We start from the raw sequence: 14926 nt of genomic DNA on the forward strand, positions 1-14926 counted from the left end.
TTCTAATGGTAGAGCCGTCCCTGCCCCAAAACCACTCCTCCTATGAGCTGTCTAAATGTTTGGAAAGCCCCAGGGCAGGTGTGTGATGGTGCAGTGTTTATTATACAACACTGCTGAAGTCGTGCACCCGGGGCTTTCCACCGAAGCTATGGAGAAAAAAAGTTAGGGACTTATCCTGACTTTTTTCTCCAGAATGAGGCGAGGACGCACAAGATGGCATCAAGGCAGCTCAAAGCCTCGCTCTGGAGTTGCAGCAGAGGCATGGCGGGGTGGTGTCTGGTGGAAGGCGATCTGCAATTAGTCACCTTCCACTATGAAGTGGGTGGGGCGGCTCTTGTCCCCAAAAGGCCGCCCAGAAACCCCATGCTCCCACCCTGGGGGAGGGAAAGCATGGGGTTTCCAAGGGATTTGGCACCAACCCAGTGCCATGAAGAAACCCCCAGGTGGAAGAAATCGTGGAGAGTGATACTCAGCCATTGCCTTGTACTCACCCTGCTATAATCGTCATAGTCTGAGAAGAGCTGCTTGTATTAAGCAAACGAATGGACAAGCTCCATCCGGTGCTATCTTCTCTGGCTCTGCGTTCTTTAGCTGTGCTCTGCAAATAGAGAGGAGGTGGCTGCTGAAGGTATTCCGCCAACTCAATAGTCTTTCTGAATATAAAAAAGCAATAAAGACTGATCTCTTCCGGCAGGCCTACCCAGTTGAATTTTAAGATGTCTGGCTGTTAGTTTAATAGTGTATTAGTTTTATATGTTTTAATCAGTTTTATGTATTTTATAATATTTTTGTATTCTATGTTGTTCTAAGAAATTATTATTATTATTATTATTATTATTATTATTATTATTATTATTATTATTATTACTACTACTACTACTATTATTCCCAGGTGCTGCAACCTGTATTGATTTTCTGGTTTTCTCAATTAGCATATAGTGTGTAAATTGGCACTCAGGTCTCCAGTAGCACTGAATCCTATGATAACATGTGTAGGAACTGGGTTCTTACAGTATTCAACACACTTGCCTTTATCTAATCTACCACAATAACACAGTTGTGGTTTTTGATACAGGTGTGATGATTCTTTTGGGGTTTGATAGCCAGGTTTGCAGAGACCCCCACTGAGTTGTGGCCTATCTGCCTCTTTTGCTGTGTTAATAGCCTGCCTCCCTGTTATATCCTAATTCTGCTTTGACAGCCGTGGAGAGGGGGAGAGCCGTGTGTCTTACACGGCTTGGCAATGAAGCATGAAATATCTTTCCTTTTATTGGAAATTTAAAATGTGGAGACTATCAAACCCATTCCAGATGTGTGGTGAAGAAGGGCCGTTTTCTGTGAAGAAACGACACAACTGGGGAGTTTAGGGAGAGGGGCCCACATACAGACACGCTAGTGGGGAAAAAAATCCAGTGGATTGAAGGACGGGGAGGAGCAGAATGACCCATCTTTGCTTTCTGCCATATTATGAACAATCCCATTCAGCAAAAATACTACGCATGCAGAAAGGAAGCCAAACTGAGACGTAGGAGCAGCTGTTGCAATTGTAGGCTTTGGCATGGCATCCATGGAGACCAGTACAGTAGGACGATATCTCCAGTCCTTCAGCATAGTTGGACGTTTCATTCGACTGTGGGAGAGCAGAAGGTCTACAGATGGTGCTTAAGTACTACAAATGGCTTCCATCCTGAGCCATGCAATCTGCATACCTTCACACCACCATGGAGACGACAGCTGGGGCAAAACACCAAAGGTGCTTGTTTTACTGGGTACAGCTGCAGCTATTTGGGTGGTTAGTTGTATACAAATACATTCCAGGATGGTCCATAATGAGAATTTACAGTAGAATACAAGACCATAGTAATAAAAATTAATACTAATACAATTACATAACTAGAATACTACCAAACACACACACACACACACAGAAAACAAAGCATTTTGCAAATTCACCACAATTTCAGAACCAATTTGGGCAGTGGAATGGGTCAATACCCTGGCATGATTAGGTGAGTTCCTTCTCTGCACTAAGTAGGGTTCTCCCAGTATGTAGCTTCCAATTGAAACAGCTATAGAATTTAGCTCTAACAAAAATTGCAAGCTCATAAATTCTCCTTGATCTAACTGCAGCCTTTGACACGGTTGATCACGATCTTCTCTTAGATTCCCTCCATGACCTTGGACTCTGTGGCTCTGTCTATAACTGGTTCGCCTCCTATCTAGAGGGTCGCTCTTTCAGCGTGTCGGCTAACGGCAGCTCGTCCTCCTCCTTTCCCCTTTCAGTAGGGGTTCCGCAAGGCTCGGTGCTTGGCCCGCTGCTGTTTTCTCTATACATGCTGCCCTTGGGTAAACTTATTCAATCTCATGGCCTCCAATATCACCTGTATGCCGATGACACACAACTATACCTCTCATCTCCGGAACTTTCTCCTGATGTCCACGATCGTATCTCAGCATGTCTTTCAGATATCTCAGCCTGGCTGCTTCATCGCCGTTTGAAACTCAATATGGCAAAAACTGAACTGGTTGTTTTTCCTCCTAAACCTTCTCCTCACCTCTCATTCTCTCTTACTGTCAACGATGTCACGCTTACTCCGGTCAAGGAAACTCGTAGCCTTGGCTTTATATTTGATTCCTCGCTCTCCTTTATTCCTCATATCGAGGCAGTAGCTAAATCTTGTCGTTTCTTCCTGTATAATATTGCCAGGATTCGACCATTTTTGTCTGTCTCTTCTGCCAAGACTCTCGTTCACGCACTGGTTATCTCTCGGTTGGACTACTGCAACCTCCTCCTCTCTGGCCTCCCCTCATCTCACATCAGTCCGCTGGTCTCTGTCCACCACTCTGCCGCTAAGATCATCTTCCTGGCCCGCCGCTCTGACCATGTCACTCCGCTTCTGAAATCTCTTCATTGGCTCCCAATTCATTCCAGAATCCAATATAAACTTCTCCTGTTGACCTTCAAAGCTTTTCACGGTCTAGCTCCTGCCTATCTCTCCTCTCTCATCTCACACTATTGCCCCGCTCGTGCTCTTCGCTCCTCTGATGCCATGCTTCTTGCCTGCCCAAGGGTCTCTACTTCCCTTGCTCGGCTTCATCCATTTTCCTCTGCTGCCCCTCATGCCTGGAATGCTCTTCCAGAACACCTGAGAACTACCAACTCAATCACAGCTTTTAAAACACAGCTAAAAACTTTTCTTTTCCCTATAGCTTTTAAACTTTGAGTTTGTTCTGACTCTATACTGTTAGCTTCACCCTTCCCGGTGCCTGTTTACACTTCCCTGTGCCTGTTTGCATTCTCTTTCCCTTCTTATTGTTTACTACAACTTTATTAGATTGTAAGCCTATGCGGCAGGGTCTTGCTATTTACTGTGTTATCTGTACAGCACCATGTACATCGATGGTGCTATATAAATAAATAATAATAATAATAAGTCAGCCTCAAATTCAGATATCTGATGTAGAGGTGAAGACTACCAGAGCGTAAATCTACAGTGATGCAAGGATGCACAGACCCCATGCACAGCCATTTTGCAATATGTGGGAATGAGTAAAGTCAGTGATCCTGTTTTCTGCTAAAGTAAAAATTGTAAAGCATTCTGTGCATGGGGTTACTCATTATCATCAGGCTCAGTGTTGTTCATTGAACAGAATGTTGAACCTAGACCAAGAACTGGGTTCAAGGAGACAGGCTTAAATCCTGCCACAGCCATGGGCTTAGTGAAATACTTCACAGAATTTTTGTGGTGTTGGATATGCTAAGGACTCTAATGCTTTCCACCCACTACAAGCAAAATAGGAACAGTTGCTAAGAATAATCTAATCTTCTCTTAGTGGAAATGAATCCTTTTAATTTAGAGGCTTTCTCCATGAGGTTGTTATTGTGTGCTGATGGCTCATGGTGATTGCGAGTCATTTACGCACATTGTCATCTTCCAGGGCCTCTCCTACTCTTTGCAACTGTTTGGTTTTTTTAGGTCGAGGAAAGTGCTATTATTTAGAAATAGAAGAATGAGACTCTTGTGCATTTGCGCAATTCTGCTACACTGCAGCACCACCTAGTGGTTGTGTAATATAGCATATAGAAAATCCAAGAAAGAAAACTCCCAGAAAAAAGCATGTGTAAAGGACCCAATCTTAATCCCGCAAAGATTCTGGAGGCAGAAGCCTCAGTAAAGTGTGGGTAAAAAGCCTCATGCAGAAAAGCCCTTGTCCACCTAGAGAACTTCAACTATTGGGTGGTATAGGAAAGGAAAGGAAGCACTGAGTCATTACTGACTCTTGGAGGGATGCCAGCTTTCGCTGACATTTTCTTGGCAGGCTTTATACCCCGGCATTGGGTGGTATAGTCATGTAATAAATAAATAAATATTAAAATAAACATCTGTGTTGGTGTATAGCAGGGGTGAGGACCCTATGGCCCTCCAGTTGTTGGACTCCAACTACAATCAGCCAGCAGGCATGACCAAGGGTTACGGTTGGTGGGAATTGTTACTCTAACAATATCTGCAGAGCCACAGGTTCTTCACCCCCTGGGTATAGCTTCTTTCTTACTCTGCAGTAAACGTTCAGTAGGATTCTGCCTCATAATGCTCCCTGCTTGCTGATGGCTTCTACGTTTCCATTGAACCTAGTCATGTTACAAGCACCTGTGCGGAATGGTGGTTGGGTTCTGCATGCACCACTGTAAATCACATTGCACACCACCTTGGATCATTTGTGCATTTTATCTTCCTTGTTCCTTTCCCCAAATGCTCAGAGTGTCCTTCCTGGCCTTGTGCTATTCACAAATGGGGTGTATAATCACTACTGAGAAGTAGCATTTGAATGATGGGGAGCCTTAGCCATGAACTCTTCGTAACTTGGGCAAATTCAAAGCAAATCATCCCCCAGACTTGGCTATAGACTGGGCCAGTTGCTGTCTGGTCATTGCTGAGATTTCTTGCAGGCCAGACAAAGAGGTGTGCAGAATTACTAAGAGCTGAGCCAAGAGGATGAGAGGGAAATTAATTCATCCAAAACTGATTCTGGAATGCAGGGAATATGTTCAGGTTAGGATTTATTGGCGTGTGGGGGTAGTTTTTTTTTAAACTTTGCTTGGCTATCCAACGTATAATTGCTCAGCAGGGTCTCCCCCATGCCATTCTCTTTCCCTTCCTTCCTCTGCTGCTGTGATTTATATTTCTGCTCAGTTCAGAAATCTTAGAGTAAAAGGGAACTTTTTTGCTGGGAAATATTGGTCTTGGAGGGGTGGACTGAGGTGACAAAAGCCTGTTACTGAATGGGACAAAGCCACAATGTATACAAGAGAGGTGTGCCCTAACATATGCAGACCAATGGAAGATATTTTATTGAGTCTGGGAAGAGTCTGACAATGAATCTACAGAAGAGTCTGGTAGTCAGATTTGGGCAATGACATCTCAATTCCTTGCAATAGCTTCTATGCCTACAAAGCACAATTCAATGATCAGAGATAAGAGGGTATTTACATGCCTTTAAGCCATAATCCTATGCATGTTTAGACAGAAAGAAGTCCTACAATTCCCAGCATGCCCCAGCTAACGTGGCCAGCTGGAGTACGCTGAGAATTGTAGGACTTTTTTCTGTCTAAACATGCGTAGGATTGCGCCTTAAATGCCCTGTTTCCTCTGATCACTGACGAGAGATAACAGCAGAACCTTACAGGCCACGTGGCCCATGGAGGGTCTGCATACCTGTCTTATGAGGTAGGTAATGCTTTAGAGAAACACACCGTAGGGCCAGGATTCTTACAGTCAGTGTGGATTTGAAATATCAGGCATATAGGTATCTGGGTTTGCTTCATGTGACATTATGGCTAGAAATACATGCTGCTAATTTATCTAATTGCTGCATCTGAACCAGAAGAACAGGGAAAACTGGGGATTTCTAGGGAACAAATTGAAGTGCTGGTCACTTTCAATACTGGCATGTGTATCAACAGCTGGGGAATTATTCAAGATTGCTAGCACCTGATCCACCCTTGGAGATGGGAGTTTTGCTGTCTTTACGGGTGAAAGATAGACTGCTGCAAGTGTGCCAGAAAGAAAATCCTTTGGGGATTTATCTTCCCAAGGCTCAGATTTTATCATTGCTATTCAGCAGAACGAATATGTTGCAAGGTTGACACGAACCATCTGACCTGGTGGAGGCCTGCTGCTTATGGGAGACCATATGACTTTCTAAACCTTGCTCCCCCACACATTGGCCTCTTCCCGCTAAGGGTGTGTCGACTCTGAAATGTTTTGCCATACAATTTCTTCGCTGTTGCAACGGCATGAGGGAGCGCTAATGCCAAGAGACAGATGGGGATCCACCTATTGTTTTGTGTGGGTTGAGTTTAGAAAACATAGTGCTTAAATCACCACCAATCAACCTAGGGAGCAATTAACCATTTGGGTTCAATTTCTGGATCAGGCTTCTTAAATTTCAGTTTGGTTCTAGTAGATATAAACTTTTTTTTTAAAAAAAAAAGTTACTTAATTAGTTCAGCCATTTTGAACTTGTCTTGAACCAATTCAGATATGTGTTATTCAGATTAATGTCAAACTCTTAGAATTGTATACATTTTATAAGAATTACATAGCAAGGATAGATAAGTTGAGGAAAAGTCTTTCTTTTAAAATATGGTATTTACATATACTAATACTACTGCCTCCTGATTTGTGTCAGACATAATGAGGACAGATGAATTTCAGTCCTCAAGTATTTCTACGTCAACTAGTATAGTAGTAAAAGAAAATTCCATTCTAGCTCATATTCTTATTTTGTCTGACCCAGCTGCAAAGGACAGAATACACATTGCCATTTTCTAAATCCGTAGCAAGGCCACATTTATAACGCTATGTACAGTTTTTGTTACCCTTCCTAAAAAAAGAATATTACAGAGATGAAAAGGCAACTAAAAACACACTGAAGGCTTGTAGCACCTTTCTGTGTAGGAAGACTAAGAGCAATTCTACACAAGCCATTTATTGTGCACTCATTATTCCCTAGTCACTGTTGTTTATGAGTTCTTTAGATGCTCTAATTTCACTTCTGTTTCTAAACACCATTTTTGACAAGGATTTTTTTTTTTTTTAGAGCAGGGGGCTTTTCTACCGAGGCTATTAATCTATTGCATCTACTTTTAGTTTCATCACAGAATTGAGATCAGAGCACTACATGAAGAGGGTTTCCTTTCCTGATTTCTGCTACATAACCTCTAGGTGGCACTGTATTATAGCAGAATAGTGCAAATACACAAGTGGAAACAGCATTTTCTTTCATTTTCAGAAATGATTCCCCATTTCCCCAGGCTTTTCTGCACAAGGCATTTATCATGCGCTCATCATTCTGTACTCACAGTTGTTTACAGGTTCTTTAGATGACTTAGTGGCCCTCCAGTTTAGAGTAGGGGTAACGGATACTTAATTGTAAAAGCAAAAGAAACATCTTTTTGCATTTGTGCATTAGCACTATTCTCCTATACCATAGTGCTATCTAGAGGTTATGTAACAGGAAAGGAAACACTTTTTGTGTAGTGCCGGAATCTCAGTTCTGCAATGAAACCAAAACTAAATACAGTGGTTTAACAGCCGATTAACAGCCTCATATAGAAAAGCTCCCCTGCTCTAAGAATAATCCTGGATGGAGGAGGGGTGATCTTGCATTGCGATTAACGCGAGATCTCGTCCTTGTTTACACATAAGGCGCGGCGACTTCTAGAAGAGAGGCGTTGCGCCTGCCATTTTTTTATTTTTAAAGAAGATGGAGCACACGAATGCTCGTGAGCAAAGGTAAGGCTTTTTTTAAAAAATAAAGTCATTACCCCGCTCCCCCCACCCTACCCCAATGGGTGCAGCACTCCTCCCGGCTCCGCACGAGTAAACCCGCAGAAACAGGCCACACCCTCCACGGTCTGGGGCTCAGCCCGAGATCACGGAAAAAGCGAGCCCAAAGTGTAGGGCTGTATCCCGGGGCCAGGGGGGGGGGGAATGATCCCTCCCTGATCCTGGGATCCCCTGTGCATCATGTGGATGCACAGGGATGATCCCGGGGTTCGCTCCGGGATAAACGCTGGTCTAGGTAATGCCAATGTAGGAAATGACAATCACATAATACATGCCTTGTGTAGAAAAGTTCAGGGAAAATGGGCATTATTTCTGAAAGCAAAAGAAAACTCTGTTTCCACTTGAGAATTTGTGCTATTTTATTTATTTATTTATTTACATTTATATACCACCCCACAGCCGAAGCTCTCTGGGCAGTTCACAAAAAGCTAAAAACAGTAAACATTAAAATTCTGCTATACCACAGTGCCACTTAGAGGTTAAATAGTGGAAATGCAGGTTAAGTAGTGGAAAAGTAACCAGTCCCGGTCAACAATCTGGCTGCAGCTCTTTGAACCAGCTGGAGTTTCCGAACACTCTTTAAAGGCAGCCCCACGTACAGCATGTTACAGTAATCCAAGCTATTAATACATCTTTTCATCAAGCTGTTCACCACAACCCAAAGATCTCTTTCTTAGTAACCACCTACTCAGATCCCATCAGGTTATACTTGAAGTTGGATTTTTTGTCCCAACATGCATCATTTTACCCTTGCTTATGTTGAACCGCATCTGCCATTTGGATGCTTGGAGAGATCCTTTCGGAGCTCTTCACAATCCCTTTTTGTTTTAACCTCCTTAAATATTTTGGTGTCATTGGCAAACCTGGCCACTTCACTGTTCACTCCTAATTCCAGGTCATTTATCAACAAGTTGAAAGGAATTGGTTCCAACACAGATCCCTGTGAGGATGGATTAACAACCTCATGTACAAAAGCCCTAAAGAATTCCCTGAGGTTTCACTGGACAGCAGCCATATTTTACATTGCAACAACCTATAGCATAAGCCCATGCATGTCAATTCAATGTTAGTCAGACTTTAGTTAACGGGAATTAATTTCCAGGTAAGTGTGTATAGGATTGGGACCAACACTTTTTAACTTATTTATAAATGGTCTGGAGTTGGGGGTGGGCAGTGAGATGAACACAAAATTAGGGTTAACCCAAAAAGGGATCGTGAAGAGGTCAAAAAAGACTGGGAGAATGGGAGAATGGGCATCAAAATGGCAAATGCTTTTTAGTGTTAGCAAGTGTAAAGTGATGCATATTGGAGCAAAAAATTCCAACTTCTTGTATACACTGATGGAATCTGAGCTAGCATTGACTGACCAAGAAAGAGATCTTGTGATTGTGATGAACATCTCAATGAAAATATTGACCCAGCGCAGCTGCTGTAAAAGAAAGACAAATTCCATGTACATCATAATTGGGAAAAGAATAAAAATAAAACTGCCCATGTCATATTGCTCCTATACTAATCTACTGTGCAACCATACTGTGTATAGTTCTGTTCACTGTATTTAAAAAAGGATATTTTATTTATTTAATTCATTTCTATAACACCTATTAACCAAAGCTCTTGGGGTGATTTACAAGACAGAGCTTAAAACCATAAAATACAATAACATAGTAAAACATAATATAAAACCATATGTTTAAAGCAAAATAAAACCAGAGTAGTAACCAAGAAAAAAGCCAGCACCAGTGCAAAAACTAAAAATACCCAAATACAATTTGTAAAACCGAAAACTCTTTTAAAACCCTTGTAGAGTTGGAAAACATGTAGGAAAAGGCAACCAATATGATCTAAGTCGGGGTGGGGTGGGGCAGAATGTAGATCTCCAGATGTTTTGGACTTCAACTCCTAGAAGCCCTTGGCAGCATGGAATATTGGTGATCTACTTTATGGGACTGGAGTGATTCCCCTATGAAGAAAGCTTACAATGGCCTCAGCTAGACCTAGCGGTCTAGTGGGACAGAAGGGTGAAGATCCCGCAATATTTTTATCACGAGATCTTCTGCTCTGTTCACACGCGGCATGCAATGACCTCAGAGGGAGAGGTGTCGCACCCACCATTTTTTTAAAGCGGCAGCAGCGCAGGAGTGCTCATGCGCAAAAGGTAAGTCCTTCTTTAAAAAAAAGTATTTTCCCCCGCTCCCCCACCCCACCCCTGATGGGCGTGGGTCCCGGCTCCTTGCGAGGAACAACGAGGAGCCGGGACAAACTGTGATGCCTGGCCACATGGGCCTAAAGGGTAGGGCGAGATCCCGAAGCAAGGGAGGGATCATCCCTCCCTGATCCTGGGATCCCCTGTACGTCATGTGGATGCACAGGGATGATCCCGGGGATCGCCCTGGGATAAAGCCCCGTCTAGCTAAGGCCAATGTCTGGAACTGTTTGGCTTAGAAAAATGGTGAGTAAGGGGAGGTATGATAGAGGTATACAAAATTATGCATGGTGTGGAGAAAGTGGATAGGAGACATTTTTCACCCTCTTTCATAATACTAGACCCTGGGGTCATCTCATGAAGCTGATCAGTGGGAAATTATGGACAGATAAAAGGAAGTCCTTCACACGGCACATAGATAAAACTATGGAATTTGCTCCCACAAGTTGTAGTGATGGCCACTTTGAATAGCTTTAAAGAGGATGAGAGATATTCTTGGAGGAAAAGGCTATCAACAGCTAGTAGTCCTGAGGGTTATATGCTATCTCCAGTATCAGAGGCAGTATGCTTTTGTAGCCCAGTTGCTGGGGAACACAACTGGGACAGTGCTATTGCACTTATGTCCTACTATTGGGTTTCTCACAGGCTAGTGGTAGGGCACTGTGTGAACAGAATTCTGGACTAGATGGACCCTTGGTCTGATCCAGCATGACTCTTCTTATTTTTTTTAGGATGTCAGCCTAAGTCAACAACTGCCTTGTTTCATGTTTTACATGAAATTTCCCTTTGCCAGTGACTAATCTTGTTCTACACCTGAGAGAGTCTCTTTCTTAAAGCTGATGATCTCCTTGATTAAATTCCCTTGCCCAAATCTTGCATGTGTTTTTGATCTGCTGCTTTGGCCACATATCCAACTTGGAGCCTTTGTTTATATGTCCCTAGACATGATCCTGAATTGAAACATTTCCAAAGCCAAACCTGCAAATTCTTTGAAATGCTACTATCAAAATGTGCATTTCCCTGAAACTCATTACATGCATTTTGGCATTTAGATATCATAAATCTTAGCATATAGGAGCAACAGAGGGGGAGAGAGAGAGAGAGAGAGAGAGAGAGAGAGAGAGAGAGAGAGAGAGAGAAGCAATGGCTTTGGCCAGCCTTCCCCAAACTGGTGCCCTCCAGATGTGTTTGATTACAAATCCCTTTATCCTTAGTCAGCACACGACAAAGAGGCCAAAACATAAATGGCTACAAATCTGATATCACAAATGGCAATAGTCAAAAAATGGTGGAGAAATTCTTCAACCTCCCAGGAGAGTGTGACTTGGTTGTTTAACCCAAGAATTGTCAAGGATGAGCAGCAGCTATTGTTGGGTCAACCCTAAGCAGTCTAGAGTTCCAGGTTCGGATATCATGGTAACTGATGAATGGGTCATTCCTAGGTTGTTAATTAAAAGTGGAAGCAACGAGCACTTGGGAGGCAGCTCGCTCACTGGTGCTCAGCCTCAACAATTCCTGGGTTAAACAACCTAGGAATTGTTGAGACGCGCAAACTAGATCTCTGCCACTCATTTTAATGTGGCCCTTTTTGAACAAAGGAACTTCAAAGACAGATTTCAACTTTAAAACCTTCATCAAGGAATTCAACTCTATCTCCTCTGGCTTGAATAGGGATTTTGTTGTTGTTTTTAATTACATTACATATATTAATCAAGGAAGTCTGTGTCAATGACAACAATTGTTTTGTGAATAGCCACTGTAACTAAGGTAACTACACTTTCTAAATTTTCTGCATTACAATTCCCTCTGACATTACTGTTTACAATCCCTTCCCCCCCCCCCCCCCCACACACACACTTGGAACTCAGGACAACACTTGAACTGGGCTGCAGTCAACAAAAGCTTATGATTTAATAAATTGGCTAGTCTTTAAGGTGCCACAAGACTGTCTCGTTTTTTACTGCAATTGATGAACATGGCTAACTCCCTGGAAATCTTTAAATGGGACAATTTGTCTCTACATTTCCTCTTCCATCAAGGCTCCATCTTTCTCACCTTTCCCACCCCATTGTTGTTGTTTTTTGACCTTTTCCCCCTCCCCCCAATGTTTAATAATCCGAGACCTCAAATCCACCCCAGCTTTCAGCAGCCCCTGATAAAGCTCCATTCTGCAACTGTCAGAGAGTTATCCTTGTCACACTGATAAACTGTTTTATAGGGCATTTATCTTTTAGGCTTCTTTTATCAGCAGCAAAGAGCCCTGCTGTCTTCACTCCCAGCTAATGACAGCTCCTTCCAGCCTTCCAGTTGAGTGTCCCTAGCTGCAGAAATTGCTTGGTGACTTGGGCCTTCATGTTAGGATGTACAAAAATGACCCTCACAGACCGATGAGATTAATTTCCAACAGATCAGATCCAACACGCACACACATACACCCACCCACCACCAGCCCTAGTGTTGCAGAAGTGGGGTGGGTATGCCTGATTGCCTTTCTAAGAGCTCCCCAGCCCCAAGCCATACTGTTTTGTTGTGGTTCCAGGTAAGGTGGACATTTGAGCGGAGGGTCAAATCTCTTTCTACTGTATACAGTTTCACTGACCCCTCTTTAATAAAGAGCTATTCTGAGAGGCAGATCTCTCTTTCTGCACCCTGTGCATGGATAGGTTGGAAGAAGCCACCCCTAACAATATCTTCCCAGATGTGTCCTCTTGCATTTATCATTATAGAATCCTATGTAGTGTCAACCAGCTGGCTGGGTGCTGCTGCTGGGAATGTAGTTAAACACATCTGGAGATTGCCAGTTTGGGAAAGGCGGGTATAGAGGATTCCATAATGATGAATGTAAGGGAATGACATGGGGGAAGATATTGCTAGTCTATATAGAGACTGTGGGACCATGATTGTTAACTATTCATATAATATGTGTGAGAAGGCCCTTGCCTCAGCGATCCCATGTGTTATATACAGTGTACATGTCACATAGTACCTTTTCATATGTTTCTAAATGGCGATGTTATGCAGCTATTGTTTCAAACCCTCGAAGAGCAAAAATAGAACATAATTGGCAAAATACATTACTAAAACCCATTGGAAGCAATGGGATTTGTTTAAGTCACAGCATATTCCATTGTTTTCTGTGAGACTTAGTTGCTACTAAATTTTGTTGGATTGTGCCCCGTTCCTAAGGAAAATTATGGATTGCTCAAGTGAGTGAATATACAGAATACAAGTTGGTTTAACATGGGGGTTTGGATCTTACTCTTTCAGTTTCTTTAATCCTACTGACAGTTTTTCTTTACCATTTGATTCCTGCCTTTTAGATCTTTTGGCCACTAACCGCTCAGTCCTGTTTCTTGGCCACCGAGGAATTTTAGACTTCCGGTCCTTGTACCTTGATGAATACCGTGACCGCCTGTTCATTGGAGGAAAAGACACCCTTTACTCTCTTCGACTAGATCAAACCAACATGGATGCTAAAGAGGTAATGTTTGAGATTTATTTATTTATTTATTTATTTAAGGATTTTTATGCCGCCATTCAGCCAAAAAAGGCTCTCACGGCAGCTTAGATTTATGCAAATCTAATAATGTTTATAATCATACATGTCGTAATGTTTAATATTTATATAGCCCTTTTCTGATGCACTCCAAGTATTTCACATATAGCTTCTTTACAGTGATGACTGAAGGTAGACCAGGGGCTTGTCTTGAGGGCTTTGCCCTGGGGTGGATCCGGAGTGGTGGCAGGTCATCTATATGATGCAGCTGCCATCCTGAACCCATCGAAGGGCAAACTCCCAAAGCTCCGCTTAAAAAAAGTCGGGCACTTCCCCTGACTTTTCTTTTTTGCTACGGAGGCGTGCCACAGCTGATGGCGACCCCTGATCGGTCGGCAACAGCTGACAGGGAAGGGGGCGGACTGCCTCCCCCCAATTTTTAAATTTTAAATGCAAGGGAAAAATAGGATGCCCTCCCACCCCAGTGCTGTGCATAGGGGCTTGAGTGGTGCTGGTGCTCAGCACAGCAGTAGTGGCAGGAGGTCTGAGGGAGGAGAGCTGGGTCCGGGCATCCCTCTCTTCGTCCCCCTTCAGCTCCCCCTACCGTTTTTCACTTTATTTTTTAAATTTTTTTAATCTGTACATGCAAAGCGTCGCATGTACAGATAAACGAAGGGGGGAAGAAAAGGCTGCCCCCCCAGCACCTGCACCACACGCAGGGGTTTGGGTGCCACCGGTGCTCAGCACAACGGTGGGAGGTCCGAGAGTGGATAGCCGGTCTGGGCATCCCTCTCTTCCTCCTCCTCCAGCTCACTGTCCCGTTTTTTATTTATTTTTTAATCTGTCCCCTCTAATATGACTGCTTTCTAAAATCTAAAAGTGGGATTATTGAAAACAGTCAAGTAGGTCATTTTCTGGGGGCCTTCCTAGACGAGGCCTTAGCGCGCCTTCTGTCCCGGCTACCCTGCTGTGCGTCCAGATGACGCACAGGGGAATCCGGAGACAGGCCGCGCTGAGGCCTCCTCCAACGCGCCATAAGCGAATTCGCTTATGGCGCGCCTTTTCCCCAGCTCCGGCCTCAGGCCAGAGCTGGGGAACGTCTAGGGACTTCCGCAGCTTTTCGCGGCTCCTCGCTTACTCGCGAGGAGCCACGAAAAGCCGCGGACCTGGCACAGCGCTCATAGGAGCGCTGTGCCCATCGGCAGGGGGGGCCGAAGGCTGGGAGGGTGGGTGCCAGGGTGGGTGGCACGGGGGGAGGGCGGGTGCGATCGCGCCGCCCGCCGCCCGGGCAATGCCTGGCATGGGGCCATGCCAGGCATTGCCCGGGCTCGGGCGGCAGGCAGCACGATCGCACCTGCCCTCCCCCCATGCCAC

General features: G+C 43.9%; 1 protein-coding gene across 1 annotated transcript in view; it reads left to right on the top strand.

The window, feature by feature from the left end:
• The window catches only part of SEMA3G (semaphorin 3G), a 97927-nt gene that overhangs the window by 26759 nt on the left and 56242 nt on the right, over positions 1 to 14926 (top strand). The window contains exon 2 of the mRNA XM_063121131.1: positions 13377 to 13537. Within this exon, the coding sequence (XP_062977201.1) occupies positions 13377 to 13537 (161 nt within the window). The remainder of the gene's footprint in view (positions 1 to 13376; positions 13538 to 14926) is intronic.

Source organism: Elgaria multicarinata, chromosome 3 (assembly GCF_023053635.1).
Source record: "Elgaria multicarinata webbii isolate HBS135686 ecotype San Diego chromosome 3, rElgMul1.1.pri, whole genome shotgun sequence".
NCBI lineage: Eukaryota > Metazoa > Chordata > Lepidosauria > Squamata > Anguidae > Elgaria > Elgaria multicarinata.